Source organism: Falco biarmicus, chromosome 4 (assembly GCF_023638135.1).
Source record: "Falco biarmicus isolate bFalBia1 chromosome 4, bFalBia1.pri, whole genome shotgun sequence".
NCBI lineage: Eukaryota > Metazoa > Chordata > Aves > Falconiformes > Falconidae > Falco > Falco biarmicus.
Genome location: NC_079291.1, coordinates 42,643,792 through 42,662,166, shown reverse-complemented (window position 1 = coordinate 42,662,166; position 18,375 = coordinate 42,643,792). Strand labels below are relative to the sequence as shown.

Below are 18,375 nucleotides of genomic sequence, written 5' to 3'. Positions count from 1 at the left end.
GTTTCCTTTTTAACACTGGTTTTCAGAAGATACTTCTTAGACTGAAAATGGAAAAATGCGTTTGCTCAGAGGAATGCAGAGGGGGTAAGGGTGCACATTCCAGATCGCCTGTGCTGGTGCAGTGATGCAAAGCAGCTGTGAGTCGTCAACTGGCCCTTGTGCTGGGCGGGCTGGCTGCTTATGCCTCTGGTCCCAAAAATACTGCTCTGTTTGATACTATGTGGCTGCAGCTCTCCAAAAATGCAAAGTTGCGCTTGCTGTCAGTATGTTATTCAGAACTGTTAATGTTGTTTTTTTTTTTTTAATTTGCATTGGAAAATTTCCTATATTAAGATCAGCGTTAATGGCTGAAAATGCTTTTAGGTAGCTCAGGGCTTTTTTTTTTTTTTTTTTTTTTTTTAATTTAAATGTGTATGTGTGTGTAAAGTAGTATGTATATGAAATTCTTGCCTAAGGGATAAATTAAATCTGTTACTTTTTTAATTTGAATTTTCAAGTATGGAAATAATCAAAAACCTAGATTTTCTTTCCTATGCTTTTCTTTTCATCAGCAGTACATAATCTGAGTCAAACATCAGTGATGAGAGAGAATTTCTGTGGGCTAGTTCTGCTCTCTGACTCTTGGAAATGTGATTCTGGAGTCCAGGAGAGGAAATGAGTGGCAGCTGATCAAATACTGGCATCCACCACCCAACCATGGAGAACGCTTTTTGACTGGATTCTGAACAATGGCTACCATGGATAGTATAGTAGAAACTACTACAGGAAAATTCTTATCTTTACAGTTCGTTTTTTGTCTTTACCCTTACAGTAAAAGTGTTTTGTTGTCATCATACTGACTGAATGACAAAGTTTGGTAATTTCTGTTTGATCTCCCTTCAGAGGCACCGTGATGCTGGTGCATGTTGAGATTAATGGCAATAAAACCACTGGAGTTGCTTTTTATTTATGGGCTATGACAAATATAAATAGAAAGCGGATTTATGTCCTCTTGCCTATTGAAAATGTCCTGTTGTCCCCCTAAGCTCATGAAATCCTCCGGTAACAAAAGTCTGACCTGTAAACTGAGGAAAAAGGTCATGCAATTATATTATGTTGCTTTTAACAAATTATATTTTATTTTGCATCAGGGGATAAAAAAGTTGTTTACCTTCAGTTCTATAATCATTTCAACTCCCAGTTTAATTGGACTAGGAGGGTGATGGAACCTGAGAGTCTATGAGGCTCCATCAGCTCCGCTGCACCCTCCCCTCACACCCCTCTTCTCCCGCAACGCCAGGAAGGCTTTCAGGGGTTATGAAATACCAGGCAGTAATTTAAATACTCTGCCTACAGCAAAATGAACTTTGCAGTTGTTATAGCTGAGTAGTTAATATCTGATAAGTAATGAAAATAAATTCATGAAATTTTGTATATTGCATTACTGCCAAAATAAATGGGGATTTTGTGTGGAAAAAGGATATCCAGAGCAGAACCAAAACCTGGCTTACTGTAAACACACCGGGATATTGTTCTTTTCCAAACATCAAACTGGCACATAAACTCATTGCTTCAGTAGCCAGAAGCTGCAGAGTATATATATGAATGGACATGTATTTTAATGTCTGTGAGAAAGGGAGAGTAATACATGTTTAGAAACTAAATATGGGAGAACAACTAAGGATTCCTGCCACAATAACCACAGAAGAGGTGGACAGGAAGGTGTTTCAGCACTTAATCCCAAATGTCTGTTCTGAGGTTGCTACCCAGCTCAGGCTTTTCTTGGTTTCCTTGGGACTTCGGGCCTCTTGTATCTCCTCCCAGCAGCTGTCGCACAGTCCTGGCTAGCAGCAACTTCTGCCTTTGCTCTGACAGCATTTTCATAAACAGATCCCATACAGTGGCTTCGTGCAGCAAAAAATGTCTGCATGGCATCCGGATAAAGACTGGTAAACCTCCCAGGTGACTACAGACCTGTTAGCCAGACCTCCACTACTTCGAAGTAAAAAATTACATGATAAATGCAAAAGGAGTACAGTGCAACCAAGATGCATCAGGGAGATAAATGAAGGGATTTCTTGGAACCGAGGTAATGCAATACTTACCCGTTTGTACTTCTAGTACAATATTTTGCATGATGCTGCACAGAAAATTACTACTTCTCCTGGAGAATATAGGTTGAGAGCTAAAAAAAAGATGTTGTTTAGCTGAAGGCTAATGTGTGCTGGCAGAGCAAGTTCTGTACCTTGTACTCAGATTACTCTGTAAGGTCCATGTTACCAAGAACTGCCGTGCCACTTTACAGAACAGTTAAATATTTGTAGTATGACCTTCATGTCTTGCTTCTGGTGCCACTCATGTTCAGGTAATTAACTTCATAAATTAGATTTATATAATGCAAATGGTACTGCTTCTGTTTTCAGAAAATTGCTTCATGGCTTCAGCCTTCAACTAATCCGTAGTCAGAAATGGCCGGAAGGAATCATGTTTTAATGTCATCTTTTCACACATCAACCATTTCTGAAGTAGAAACATTTGTGAGGTTGGGAAATATATGACAGCACATTAAAGCGTGTTACCAAAAAGCCTAGTCACAAGTTGGTCTTCCTTCTCCTTAAACAATAATAATTGGAAATACATTACCTTTGTTATGCCAATGTAAAATAACCAAAACATTGGCTTTGCTACATTTGTTACTGCTTCTGAGCAATAATGAAGCCCATCTGATGCCTTTAAATTGTTGCTTTATGACATTTATTCTGTGGCCATCCCAATCTGTCATTCTTAGGCAGGATGCTTAATAAAGCCTTCCTCTTCATTAAGCAGCTGAGTTGCATGTGTTGTATGTGAAATGGTTCCTTAGGTTTGTTTTTCCATTATTCTTTGCCTTTTTTTGTTGAAGAGATTTTTTTTTTTCTATTTAATTCAATTTTGCAGTTATAGCTTTCAGGTAAGGCTACAGCATCTCCGTATTTGTTCAACTGCTTACTGGAATTTTATATTTAACTGCATGGACTCAATTTTCCTGTTCGGAGAAGTTATATCTGAAAAATGATATTAAAAGCTGTTATAAAAAATAAGCATTAATAGACTACTTTAAGTCTGTTAAACCTTTCCCTATGTTGTAAATAAATACTTGGTGTCTCCTAGCATCCTCCTTTTTTTGGGTATTCTCTTGTGAAAATTTTTGGGCAAAGAGAAGTGAATTTGAAGTTTATGTGTTGCCAGATAGCCATTCTGTTCCTTAATTAGAAAAATATAGACCTTGCTACCAGACCTTGTGACATATATTTTAAATCAGTATTTCAAACAATAACTGAAGATAGCTATTGCTATGAAACATTGTATTAAAGTGCATCAACTTCCCAGAACACAAACTGAAGTTTAAAAAAGATTATTTGAGATACTTCTGCTCAAAAAATAAATTTTTATCAGTTTTGTGGTAAGTCCACTAGCTAGTAGCTTGCAAATTGTTGTCTGAGCTGTATGCCTTGTCTTGTTTTCTTCTTAACCATTATATCAGCAAACAGTGATGAGCTCATCTGTATGTGTGCATCACAACGTATCCAAATCCGAAGGACTTGTATTGCTTTACAATTTCCTTTTGGACTGAGACTGCACTTGATTTTTGTATACCATTTGTTACTCAAACTGTTTTTGCATGTCAAAAATCTCCACTACAAAGTCAGTCACATTTCTATTACTCTATTTTCCATTTCATTAATGTGCATTAGTATCTTTCTATATACTATTGCATTTGTCCTAACTTTTTAGGAGAGTGGGTGTGTGTGTGTGTGTGTATCATGACAGGCATTATATCTGAGCTGCTTAATTTATATTTGGTCTTTGATTATTTGGCACATTATGTAGTGTTAATTTTTGCACTTGCTGAAAGGTGTAAGCAGATTCACAGGAAGTTTAACCAAATCTGTAGAAATGTGGCTTTACACTTGTCTGACATTATGCAGCAGATGTTCTGGATTTTCTAGACTGTGCAAATGTCCAAGAGACTTGAAAGACTTAAAAACTTATATTGAAACATTTGTAAAAGGAATATGATTTTGGTGCTTTTGTTGTAGGTTCTTTAAACACTGTTACTCCAAACTCTCAACAGGAGTAATAACCAAGCTACAAAATCCTTCCATGTGTGCTTTGAGCCATGATACTTCAAATTTAAAAACAAACACCAAGAAATTAATGCTCTTAAAAATCATTTTTCTTCCTCTGTTTTGGGACTGTATCTGATATGTCACAATATCCTGTTTGGGGCTTTATTGGGTATGTCACAATATCCTGTTTTCCACGTGGATGCATGTACTACAGACGTTCCCTCCCCAAAGATATCATTGTACTGTTGAAAACGGCAACTAAAAAGTCTCATGAAAACATCTGGGGTTTCCTATGAATTTTTGGTTTGGTTTTTTTTAATTCAAAGGCAGACCATAAGACTTCAGAAAAGTCTTGTACTTTTTTGATAAAAAGTAATTAGGCTGTAATTGATGTGTTCATTTCTCAGAATTTCTAAATCCATTAAGTATATTTCGTATTTTTGCAAAGTATTTCAGGTATTCTGTGGTTATTACTTTGGGAAAAGTATGTCTTTCTGCATTAAGGCAATTTGAAAAACATTTGGTTCAATTGGGCCTACTTTTCTCACATTAGATTATTGAACTTCATTGAAAGCCAGCAATCTAATGACAGGTATCACCTGAACTGTAAAAACATGAAGCTGCTGTAGTAATTACTGGTAGATATTTTGAGACATGTAAAACTTCAACACCTATTACCCTAGTAGCTAGGTGGGCTTTTATGTTGGTTGGGGGGGGGGGGGGGGGGTGTGTGTGTTCTCCATATATCTTAAATTAAAATGATCCTAAAGACTCAGAGAAAATTAAATACTTTATCCTGTGTTTTTCTTAGTCATGTAATTGCTTTAATTTCAGGACTTTTTTCTGAATACGTAACCAGAAGTTACTTATATGGGAGAAGTCTCTTATGCTGTTTAAACTCCTATGACACTGTGTAGTTTAAAAAAAAAAAAAAAGGCTGGGTAGGTATTTTTTACCTTGTGCTTTTAGGGGAGTGGGGGGAAGAGATGAATTTTTGTGTGATTGAAACGATGAAAACCTCATTTAAAACAAATTAAGGAGTATCTTGCTGAACTGATTTATTTCTCTACAGCAGAACTTAGCTTAACCTTTTATTTCTCTTGCAAGAATGGCTTTGAGTGTAATTTAAACTGTCAAATGACATTTATCAAATGATGGTTTTGCCCTGTAACAGGCAAATGTCTTCCACAAAATTGATTAGTTGCTGACCTCATCCACCCTTTTCAGACCCTTCAAGGTAGATTTCAAAGAGCTGTAAAATAATCACTTCACTTTAAGTTTATACTTCAGCACAAGGCATTTACTGTCCTGGTAGCGATACTGTGGCGTGTTCCACATCTGGGAAGGAGAGGATGTAAATGCCTGCCTATAGCTCTGCCTGTCACCACCTGGGCCGTTGTGCTTTAACCTAAAACCCTACTCCTTGCAAAATAGGAAGAGCTTTGGAAATGGCTTTTTTTGGGGGGGTGGGGGGGGGGTGGTGGGGAAATTTTATGGAATAGCATGAATAAGATCAAGAAACTTTATCTTCTAGATGATTGTGCTCTGTTAAGACCTGTAGAGTGTTCAGTTATCAAGAAGGTGTTGGAAGAATGAAGGGGAATAACCTCCTAAATGTGAGATTTTTATACTGCAAACAGTTTTACTCCTTTGCATTCTTGTTCTGAGCCTTGCTTTGTTAAGAGTAGTCCATTAGAAGCCAATAGGCTTGCTTTTGTAAGCATTATCCTACCAGTAAATGATTTAACTGTGTCTTTGAAGAAGTCTGTGGCCCTGTCAAAATGGTGACTCCATATCTGAATGAAGAGTACTGTGATATTTTTTCCTTTTCGGAGTTCTGTGCAAGTTTCCTTGCCAAAGAAGAAACTGAGATGCAGAAAGTAAACCATGAACATAAAAATCTCAGAATTGCTGGTGGTGTTAAAAGTTCAATTCTATTTTTAGACCTCAACAATTTCTTTCTTCCAAAGTCTCTTCCACTCCCACTTCCAAAAATCTGTTTAAAAATGCCCAAATTTGTGAAAAACGCACTCGAAGTTCTCTGAGTAACAAACCAGTTGTAGCTTGTTTGTCTCTGCAGATCAGACTGCTGTGAATTGGCTTTCAGTTCAGAAAGAGTTAGGAGATAAACAGCTGAAAAGAAAGCAGCACTTCCGCAACCCCAGCCACATCCAGCATCCAGAGGAGCACGGATTGTCCTGTGTGTGAAACCGCCAAGAGCTGTAACTGCAATTGAGATGTTTTATCAAGCTGTTCGGTGTGAAAATACCCTATGCTGCCATAGGTTCCACCAATGAGTCTGGCTGGCTGATACGTTAAATTTAAAGGAAACTATCTATGCTGTATATTACAGCTAAGATATTAAATAACAAGAAACTACGTACGGAATGAAGGCTTTAAGTAGGAAGAGAGTTTCAAAAGGAACCACTAGGCATTGCTAAGTAGTGTGCATGTGATTTGTGATGTGTTATGTGCTTGGGGTGAAATTTTGGACATTGATGTACGTGGCTGCTTTGATTTTGTACCCTTTTTTTGTTGTTTTGGTTGGGGTTTTTAATGAGTAATACCAGCTGTGATGTGTTACATGGGGTTCTTGCTGCAGCATTGTAGTGATAGGCATCAGCTTGTATCTGTTGGAGAAACAGGATCATTGTTCCAGCTTCTCTAGTTAAACATGCAATATATGCTGTAAATTGCCTTTATTATATGCTGCTTAAATATCTCATTGTCTACTTTGCATACAAGCAATTTATTGCTGCTTATGTTCTGACAGGATGAAAACTAATGTTTAATTATGCATTGCCCTAGTAATGTGGTGTTTAGGGTGAATGTATCTGAATTAAATAAGGACCATTAATAATGCCTAACAATTTATGATATATTCATTGCTTGATTTCAAATCATATAAATTAGAGCAGCTTATTTGAAATGTCACCAGTGTAAGATGGCTTTGTGGGAACACCTCTCTGTGTGCTAATTTCAGAATCATTACCAGCTGAGTCTTACTATTTATTCAATGTCCAGTAGGCTTTTATTATTCCCTTATTTGCAGTTTAATTACAACCTCTGTTTTCCTGACAGTGTGAATTCAATCCTAAACCTGCAGGAGCAAAATGAGTTACAATCAGTTCGTTTTTGCCTGAAAGCCTTCTTTTGCTTTGGCCTGCTCCCACCTGCCATGACTGAGCCACAGCTCTGAGCAGACCCCTACAGCCAGTTTTTTGTACCATGTGTTTAAAGGGGCAACACCTGTGTTTAAAATTGTTCTTCCTTAAAGCTTGTCAGTTGTGGGGGATGCCTCCATCTCGCATAACCACCTGGTTTTATATCAATATAGCAGAAGGTATTTGAATAAATTACTTAAAAGGGAGATTTCTGGGTCACTAATATCTTGTGTGCATGAGTTTATGAATGTTATTAATAGACATGAGGTTTTTATACATAATATGCGTGGTTACTGAGCAACTAAAATCTTAGCCATTCATATTTAAAATAATCCATTCTCTAAGGCTATTACATGGGATTTAAATTCCTCAAAGATACAGTAAGCATTGCTGTAGTCTGTCTTATTTGAAACAGACAAAGTTTTGCATTGGCAACAACGAATCAGGGCAGTTAAAGGATGTAAGTTGCAGGACAGGACTGAAAGAACTTTTGCGGTACGATGCACATGCATTTGTTGTAGAGATCTATAAATGTGGGTTGTCTTAGAACTCCAATTAAATGAATGTTTGATCCCGAGTCCTCAGCAACAAGTCAGTCTTCGGTCCACTGAGCTCCTTCTGCTTTGTTTATGCATCGTGATTATCTCTTGTGGGAAACTATTTCTTGCTTATGATTTTGTTATGTTCAGAAGCACTCCTTAGAAAGAAAATGGGTATTTCTTATGTTATCACTACAGCTACTGTAATATAGTTTCTGTTGTAATTGGGAATATGGACCTTTCATCCTAAAAGTCACATTTGATTTGCTATTGCTAAGGGAGCTAGCTGTATTTAAAAGGTAACATGAAGAGATGCACATAATACTTGGTAAAGGCCCAAATCTTAAAATTTTCTGTCATGCTTGACTTTCAAACACAGAAAAAGCAAAATTTCATCTGAGATTAGTTGGAAGGCTCAAAATGTCTTGTTTATGTTTCATATTTAGTGTCTTTCAGATGTGACTGTTTCTTTACATGGTGATGGCAAAGTAGAGAATTGATCCCTCTGACCTTTCCCTTTTCTTTTAGCTTTTCGAGAGCTGTTTGTGGGGGAGTTACGGATATTGTTTCTTCTCCCTCCCTCCCTCCCACAACATGGTTCCAGTTTCCACTAAGATCTAATGACATGGGTATTCCTTTCAGTCTTATGTGCACTTTGCTATCTGGCCTCATCACATCTATCTGAAAAATGTACTATTGCACAAAGAACCAGACCTTATACTTGAAAGGTTTAAATTAATTAATGGTGTGTGCTGCTGGGACATGCCATTACTCAGCTGGTGTGCCATACTAAAGGTCATTTCTATTGTGTGTTCATCACCTGCATTTTTTTATTTTCCTCTTCTGCTGGAGAGGAATTCCCTAAATATTAGAGAAATTACTTGTACAGACCTCAGAGTTGGATGAATCTAAAAAAAAAAACCAAACAAACCAAAACCAAAAAAAAACCACCAATCCACAAAGACTCCCACAATCCAGAAACCAGTGCCCCTAAAAAAACTACCACCCCCAACAAAAACCCACAAAACCAAAGAAAACCCAAACCTTCTGTTAGTCTGCTTGCTCTTTTTTTTTTTTTTTTTTTTTTTTCTCCTGATTAAGGGGATTGGGGGAGTGTTGTAAGGAACTTCCTAGGGGAAGTATTTTGGAATTCTTGCTTAGAAAATTTTTGCTTAGAATAAAAGAATCTCTATAGTATGCAAATACAAGCACATTTGGCTGTGTTATTCTGCTATGTAGATCACATCTGTAAAGCTTACAGGTACAATTAGAACTGTGCCATTGTAGCACAAATTTAATATTTGCAGCATGAAAGAAACTTTACATCAGCAAATTAAGAAAGCAAGTGCATGTGAAAATTTGATCAATGCAATTTTGATAATCTAAAATGGAAATTTGCAAGCAAACTTGCTGTTATTGTAGGTAATTGAAGATGTGTGAATTCAACATTATTGACAGTATTCAACAGAATATGTTCTTGGGATCATTTTTTGCTAGAATGTACGTGCATATGGGTCTTTGTTATCCCTCTGTCAAGCGCAGAATTGGTTGTATGATCTGGCACTCTAGAAGTGTAGGTAATTCTGTATAAGCAAATACAAAGTTTCATATCTCTGCATAATACACCTACTTGTCCTTAGTTTGATTTGTACAACAACTAGGCTAGTTCTGCAGACTTGTGAACCTGCCCTGTGGTTTCAGGGTGAGATTGATGTACAGCAATACCAACTGTAGTAAAGAGCATGTATGTTAATGTAGTGATTTTCAATCAATATTTTGTTACTTTGTCATATTTAATGAGGTGTCAGCATGATTTATTAGGTTTATACAGCTGCTTTTTAAAAAAATTCACTGGAGTTTCTTCTTTCTCTCACTTTGGAAGGAGGAAAGGGCATTCTCCCTACAACTCCAAGGAGCAGAGCACATTCAGCCCATCCCAGACATCTTTCTACTTTCTTCTTGTGCTCTGCTGTATAACTGCCATGCCTCTATCTAGAGATTTTCAAGGCTTTCTGAAGAAGCATTCTGTAAAGTAAATTCAACAGATTTTATCTGTTTTCATGTCGGCGCAGGATGTGAATAATGAAAATGAGGCATGGCAGGGAACATTACTGGGACTTGAAAGTACTGGAAAGTGATGAGGCCACCTGACCTGCCTGCTTACATTGGTTTCTTTTCTCTGTTCAAGAGCTAAAAGGCTTCTTACTATTTTCTTGTTTTGTTTAACTTCAGTTCTGCAAAAGGTCATCCTTGCAGTGAGGACCTTCCCCCACCCCCCCACCCCCCCACCCCACCCCACAATACTTATAACCTATAGCTGCTTCAGTGAAGGTTTCTCCAAAAGCCCCTCTTAAGCAGGATAGCATTTACAGGCAGCTAACAGCTTCCTAGTTGGAAAACAATATTGGATAAGCAGTGCTAAGAGCAGAGGAGCACCCCTGTGTTGCTATATCCACCCCTAGTGTGCATTTGTATTCACATAGAGTGGGTTTTCCCTCTAAACCCTGTAGAAAACTGCTGAAGCAAAGTGTGCTCTGCATGAGCAAAAAGATTTGACCGGGTGAATTGAGATGCATGACCAGGGTGTAGAGCACTGTAAGAACATAGGTAAAACATATGTCATAGGTATTTAGTGACTGTTGTTTAAAGCTGAAAATCTCATTTGTGATTTGAAAGCACCAGTGTAAGCTAACAATTCTTTGTCTTATGCTTTTCATGTTTTAGTTAAAACTTAACAAAGTAAGGGTAGACCAATACATGCAATAATAAAAATATGCCTACAAACTAGGTAACAGTGAAGTTGTCTACATTTTATCATAAAGGTGTGGTCAGAAGTGAATTTCAAATATGTGAAAAATCCTAATCTTGAGAAGACTGACATTTATTTCAAAGCTAGAAAGAGTAATGGTCCCAATAAATATAACAAAATAAGGAAGATCTTAGAACTTGTCCATCTGTTTCTAAGCGAAAATGTAGCTATTTAAACAGTTTGTCTGACTTGAACAATCAAAGAAATGCTGTGACTTGCAAAAACTGAGTTTTCTGCACTAGTATAAGAAACAAACCTGCTTATCAAGCTCAAAGTGTATGCATTCACATGTAAGCAAAACTTTGCTATATTTTCTAAAAGTCGTTCAAGACAGACATGTAAGACTGCTTCATAAGCTGCAAAGTTGAATAGTTACTTGAAATACAGAATCTGAATTAACTTTGGAAAGCATAGATCAGTTGATTGAACTGAGTTGGGATGAACAATGGGTTGGGATTAAAGACCATTTTGCTGGCATCTTCATTGACCTTCGATAAAAAGTACACCCAGGTGTGCCTTGAAGCACTTTTTTTTTCCCCCTGAAACGTGTATGTGTATGTATATGTATATATGGAATGCTGTTTCTTCTTTTCCAAAGTGTCAATCTTGTGATTGCATTTCATCTGGAAAGAATAAACCTTCTTTTGCATTCTTTTTACTCTATGTTTACTCACAGGACGTACACAGAAGCAATAGTAGACCAAATAACACTTCTGTAATTAAGACACACGCAGTGCATTTACAAAGACGCCATCAGCTAAATATGTTCTCTTTTCTCTAGATCAATGAACTGAGCCATGTTCAAATCCCTGTTATGTTGATGCCAGACGATTTCAAAGCATACTCAAAGATAAAGGTGGACAATCACCTTTTCAACAAGTAAGTACAAGTAATAACTCTTTGTAGAAGTGGGTAGTGGCAGTGGTATTTTTATGAAGTATTGTGAATTCTGTTATTTTTCAGTTCATGAGACTGAAGTTTTGATGATTAAGTTAATCCTGTGATAAACGTAACCATCTGTGCTGTTCTGAAAAGCAACAGCAAGGGCTGCCGGGTAGTGGTTTTCCTCCATATGGTTTATTATTGCTTTACAAGTATCTTGCATATTGAAGGAGATCCTTTCTTGTGTGATTATTTATGGCTGATACAAGATTTTATTTGGGTATTTTTAAAAACACAAATTCATGTGCATGGACTCCTTAATAAATGAAATGTTTGAACAAGTATGAGAATTTAATGTGTGTATCAAAGCTGAATAATGTTCAGCTTTTTATAATCTATAATACAAACACATACCAATCATATAAAAGCTCCAAGTAATATCTCCATTTCTTAAAAATAAAATGTTCCATGAATAGTATGGACAGATATACAAAACCATTAATGCAGTCTTGTGTATAACCTGAATTTCATTCAAGAATATATTTGGCAAAAGGAAGAATTCTGTTACTTTGGTCTTTTGATCTGTGGCAAAGGTCAAAATAACTTTTCTATGTATAAGTCTGAAATCAACATTAGAATAAGTAAAATTAGTCCTGTAATGAATGAGTCAAATTTTCTTGAAGCTTTGGCACTGTTAGTACTTTCTGATGTCACAGATGGTGTAGTAATTCTTGTATAATCCAAGATTTCACTCTTGAAGTGATTTTAGGACAAGGAGAAAGCATTCTTTTCTGCTTTTGAGTCCAGGTTCCAAAGCTATCAAAATATAGTTTGTGTTTATTTCATCCAGTTATGTTGTAGCTTGTTAGAGACAAATATGTATAAATTTATTAAGCTTTGTACAGAATAAGAACAGAACATTGTGAGACCAAATCTCATTTAAAAAAAGCAAGCATTAGAAGAGAGACTGTAAATCTCCTTATCCTCTGCTTTGTATGAACAGAATTGAGACAGAATACTTTAGAGTTACTTATTACATATGCAGGTGAATGAAGTTGATTTGGTTTTATATTCTTTCAGAGAAAACATGCCAAGTCATTTCAAATTTAAGGAATATTGTCCAATGGTATTCCGTAATCTAAGAGAGAGGTTTGGAATTGATGATCAAGACTTTCAGGTAAGTTTGCCTTCAGAATGCCTGAACCGGTGATATATACAGATTGTAAAGGTTCGTAATGCTGGAGTTGTGAACACGTGAGCCAATATGCAAAAATAAAGTTCTTTTGTATAAGTTGGAGGAAAACTGAGAGAAAAAGAAGGCATTTTTTCTACTCCTTCCCTCACCTGCAAGCAGAACATTTGTTTCATCTCTTTGCCTGCCCTGGTTGTCTTCTGGTTCCTACCCTTCTGCTGTCGGTAGTCCTGCATACTTCCTGTTAGAGTACCTCCCAGTCATAAGCCATGTTATTAAAACTGTAGGGTGGTACCTCTTACAATAGGAAGAAAAAATAATATTTGGATACTACTGACAAGAGATGCTATATTCAACTGGGTCACTTAAATAACAGTTGCTTCAGTGGTATGTCTGTGCAAGATATGGTTTCTGAAATGACCAGAGCCTGTTGTTTTGTTGTTTTTTTTTTCCTTTTTCTGCCTTCCTGCTCTTTTTGTTTAGAGAAGCAACCTGTTGCCTGCCAACTTCATACTGCTTCATCACGTCTCCTTTTCCTGTTGTTAAGAGGATCTGGAAACAAATTGCTTGTGTAGAGCAGATACAGCAAAAGAAGAAATTGCTCTAGATTTGGCAGGGTTGTTTCTTGCAGCCACAGCTTCTTTCTGTCTTTGCAAAAGAACATTGTTGAACTCTGCTTTAGTCTGATTTGCCAACACTCACTGACAATTACCTTTTCCATTAATTGTTCCTAATGCACACTGTAAGTCACAGGAATGATTCCTTCTGCAGTCACACTGCAAGATATCCTATCCAAAAAAGCACTTGCTGTGTCACCCAGCGCTGCCTCCTGTCATGCTCTTTTGCTTTTATAAACTATTTTGTTGGGGGCTGCAACTGTATTTGTAACCTATCACTAGGATATATTAAGAAAAGATGTTTAATGAATGGTTCCAAGTAGCTAAACAAATAGTATGAAATGCATTTTTACAAGAACAGTCCCATTCTTGCTACATAGAGCAGACTGAAGACTGCAGCTGAAATCTAATCTTTTAACTATCCTTTTTACCAATTTTCCCTTTTTCAATATCAAGCAATGTATTAGACGTGCATAGATGGGTTAAAATGTGCTTGCAGGAATGTAGATGAAGATTAGGTTCTGGATCTCTGTATGCGGCCACTGTAAACTAGGTAAGACATGTTGCCAGCAGGTGAAGAGGAGGGTTGGGTTGGTTTCTTTTGGTACAGCTGTCATGATCCTGTCACATGATTTTTCATTATCCTGTTTACCGAAGAGCTTTTTAAGAGGAAATACCCCAAGACTCAGGCTAACAGTTAAAACAGTTAAATAAAATTGCATTCCTTGGCTCAATTTTCCTGATGGACCAAAGAGTATACTATTGTTTGGGAAGCTACTTGATCCCTTTATATGAATATTTCCTTTTTCTTGTCAAAGAGGAAAGACATTGTGATTGCTCCTAAACTTAAAATTATGGTGTCAGCTCGTGCTTTCTATCTTTTAGAAGATGGGGTGATGATATTACTAGGCAATCAAAACTATATTTCAGTAAATATCTATTAGAAGACTTAAGAGGCTGTCATTAGTTAAAAGTGGCAGACTTGGCGTAATAAAAAATTATTCATTTGACAGCACTGTGAGATGTTTCCATCTGCACTGCTGTTCTACAACAGAAATTCCATGGTTGTAACTGTTACACGGCTGCTTGGATTTATTGATGATAACAACGATAAAATTATGTTAAAGGACTGTCACTAAATAAAATGTCTGTATTTCCAGGTTAAAAACAAATTTTCTTGTTCGTAGCTATATGTTTGGGTTTTTTGACAATGTAACCAAACAACAATCCAAAAGAAGAAAACACAACCACATCCTTTGTTTCAACAAAATTATGTTGTAGTTAGGGAAAAAAAAATCTTCACTGCTATTTAGTATTTCAAGTATATTTAGTGAAGACCAGAAGATAGTTAATATTGATTTTGACCTAAGGGAAGGCAATGTCTGTATTCACTATTATTCTTTTCCTCAACCCAAGCAGTTTATCCTGAATTCTTATTCTGCTGGACTGTTCTGATAATTATTTTTTTTTTTAATGCTCAAAGTAGTAATGTATTTTAAATGCACTTTCAAAAGTAAATTATTTTTACAGAAATACACAAAGCAAAAATTTAAGTCACCCTATGTGTAAGATAGGGATTATGCCTATTAAAAGTAGAAGTTGCTTCCATTTTAATGCTACATTCCCTGTGATTTAAAAAGGGAATCTATTTTGACAAAGGGAGACTCACTGTATGTACTTTTTTGGATAATCTTTGTCTTCAAGGAAATTATTCCAATGGATGTTGGATAAAATGATTGTCTTATACTCAGAGCCAAGCATGAATTGGAAAAAGCTTGTGCAGTATTGAACTGATGGAAAGCTTACAGAAGAGATAGCAAATAACTTTCTCTGGATAGTTTTTCTTGTATAATGATTTTCAGGAAGGGAGTCTAATCAATTGTGGACAATGTTATTCCCATTATTGAGCAAGATAGGATTGGTTTAGATAGATAAACCAAATTACTTTGTTCATTAGTCAGATACATCAGCTTAAATCAGGAAGAACATAATTTTTAAATGTTTTTGTTTTCAGAATGTTCTGCAGATATCCTTGATGAGTTGTTCCAGAGGGCAGGTAGTGCTTACTCATGAGGAAAGAATAAAAAAACCTTGCCTCATGAAAAGAATTTGGTAGTGCAGGCTCCTAATTGCCGGGCTATCTCATTTTAATTCTTGACATTGTGTTACTCACTTTGTACAGTAATTATGTGGACTGCTTAACACATAGGCTTAGTTCAGAGGTGGAATGATTTATATAGGGATCTTCTCTTACAGAGATCTCTTACCCATGAAGACAGATTTAAATCTCGAAGTACAGGGTTTTTTTCTACAAGTAGTCTGACTTCAGAATCAGCGGAATTCCTTAAACTGTATATGGTTCATGCCTTATAGGAAGCCACTTTTAGGAATGGCAATTACAATTCTTATATGGACTCTCTCCCTTCACATGATGAAAACCAACGTCTTTTTCAGAAGCATCTTTGGTAATCTGTCCTACATATCTGTCTTTTATAGCTAGCAGGGCATCTCCAAGAGACGTTTTGATTAGTGTTGAACCTAAGTTTAAAGTTCCGTGGAGATACGTGTGTGGTTGCTAATACTGAGTGGAGTTTTTTAGTGATTCGTTCTTTATTATGGACAGCAACGTGGAAAATATACTATAAAATTAGTTAAACCTTGAGTTTTATTCAAAGGTTGCCTATAGGAATTTGTTATGATAAATTAAGTCTTCGGTCTAGGTTAAGAAAATTTGTTCTTATGTCAAAAAATTTTCTATTAGACCCTGATCTTCCTTGTTGGTGATCACATATTACTAGGATACTTATTGTATCGAATTAAAAAATGGTCTGTTTTTTCTTAAAGGAAAACACAACTGATGATTAGTCAGTATGAATCAAAATTGCATTTGAGTAATGGAAAAACTTCAAAACCATTTTAACCATTTACATAGACTACAGATTATCAAAGGGAAGGAGATTATTCTTTTGCTTTGTGCTGTTGGAAGTTATAAGTACATATGGATCTCAGATTGAAGGTAATTCTTAGAAGTGTCAAACTAATTCTACAAGCCAGAGCATTAAATAAAGACAGATTTTGCCTTAATAGGGTAAATTATCTTGATCTTGTATTTTTGTTAGTGTCATCTTCTTTCACTGAAAAGGAACCCTTAACTCTTAAGATCTTTTTAATATTAACAGGAAGATACTTGAGAGCATTAGCTATTCCTAGCAGAAAAATAAAAAAATGGATTAGAAAACAGATGTTGTAAAGTAAATCCCTCACTACAGTGCTAAATTAATTTTCATTTCTGCGTTCCCCCTCAGCTGCAGACATAGGTTTTGCAAAGGTTGTTCTGCAGAAAAGCCTCTTTTTTCCAGAATACATGGGGTAGCCGTTGTAACTTTGGAGTTTCTTTTCAGTCAGTTGACATAATTTCTTATCTGAAAAAAAAAAAGAGGACAATTCTGTCAGAAGAATTACAGGACTAGCTTCTGCAAACTGCAAAATTATGAGATTGACAAGCAGCTAGCTTAACACCCCCCAACAAACTCTAGAAAAATAGCATCTACTACTGTTAAAAATGCTTTTGCTGCTGTTACTCTGGAAAGGGAAACTTTACTATGCTCCAACACATCTGTTCTTGCTTAAAATTATTGCTGAATCCTATGTCTGGATTCTGCTAGGCAAAAGAGGGAGTCTGGGTTCTTGCCCAATAAAATACAATTGCTCATACCGGAGGGCACAGTGTCCCAGTGTACCTAATGAACCTTCTACTGGGGACGGGGGAGAGCACAACTGATTTCCCTTTAAGTTTTAATACTTGGTGTAATAGGAGACATGCTCAGATCTGATTTTGCCTGTCTGCAGGAGCAGTTTGTAGAGATTTCTGTACAGGATAAGGTATTCATAAAGAACTTTTAGCAGATGATCTATAAGCGCTTTTTAATTTAGAGATGCTTATTATTTCTCTATGTGCATTTTTCCATAGAAAAGATTGAAATCTAAAATGGAAGTTGAAAATTTCTGCTTGTAAGCAATTTCCCTGGTAACAAATCATATGAACTCAGTATCTTTTACTTCTCCTCATATGGGTGTCTCCTTATGTTTCTATATCTCTCACAACTTTCTAGACAGAAGGATTTGTAGTCCAGACTGTAATATGGCATCAATTCTAGGTTCATTTTTAGAAGTCAGCCTTTAATGTCATTTTCAAGTATCTAACAGATCACCAGCATTCTTGTCAACCTGTGAATAATTTTTTCTCATTTTATGTGACTTAGTCCTAAGACATCATATGAAGAGCTTAAAAATTATTTTACAGTCCGAATTACAGGTTTCTAAAGACAACCAAATTTGAATCAAAGCTCTCTGCTGGTGCTTCTGCTCTGAAATTCATGCCTCCATTTATTGGCCCTTGGTTTGGGAACGAATGAGCCATTTCTAGCATCAGACTACAGACAACAAGGTCAACAGTAAATATGTCAGCAACAACTATATTAGGAGCTCAATCTTCTTCCTAAGACATGATCTTTTCATTGAACATTTAATAAAATGTGTAAAAACAAAAAAAAAAATCATGGAAGCAAGAACTATCTTGAAAAGAAAATTCTTGTGCTGGTAATTTTAGCATGGTAAGTCTGTCAGCACATGAGAAATTCTTGAGCTAGTCTGTCAGGTTCCTGTAGCAGAGTATGCAGTTTGTAGATCTCAAATAGATGTTGGCACCAAGAGGTTCAGAACTGCTTACATATTGTAGTCAGCAGTTACCTGGTAGTAAGGTGTTAAGCCAGCTGTACTAAAAACACCACAGTTTTTGTTAGTCTTTCCAGCCTATAAAAAATGAAGTTTCCAAGCTGAATATTATGTTCTAGCATTTGGTGCCTAAGTGTGAGGCCAAATAAGAATTTGGTGGCTGTCGGACTTAACCTTAGTATGTAGAGCAACAGAAATTTTAACCTCTGGTTTCTCTTAGTTTTCCCTAGAGAAAACATTTATTTTGCCTTGCTTTGGGCAGTTTCTTGCCTAAGCTGAGTATCATTCACAATTGGGTTATTCAAACTAGAAAAAAGTAATTTGGCATGTGCTTGTAACATCAAAACAAT

General features: G+C 36.3%; 1 protein-coding gene across 1 annotated transcript in view; it reads left to right on the top strand.

Moving 5' to 3' along the window:
• PIP4K2A (phosphatidylinositol-5-phosphate 4-kinase type 2 alpha) overlaps positions 1 to 18,375 on the top strand; it is a 115,256-nt gene that overhangs the window by 50,655 nt on the left and 46,226 nt on the right. Inside the window, exons 2-3 of the mRNA XM_056334280.1 lie at positions 11,382 to 11,479; positions 12,563 to 12,659. Of these exons, the coding sequence (XP_056190255.1) occupies positions 11,382 to 11,479; positions 12,563 to 12,659 (195 nt within the window). The remainder of the gene's footprint in view (positions 1 to 11,381; positions 11,480 to 12,562; positions 12,660 to 18,375) is intronic.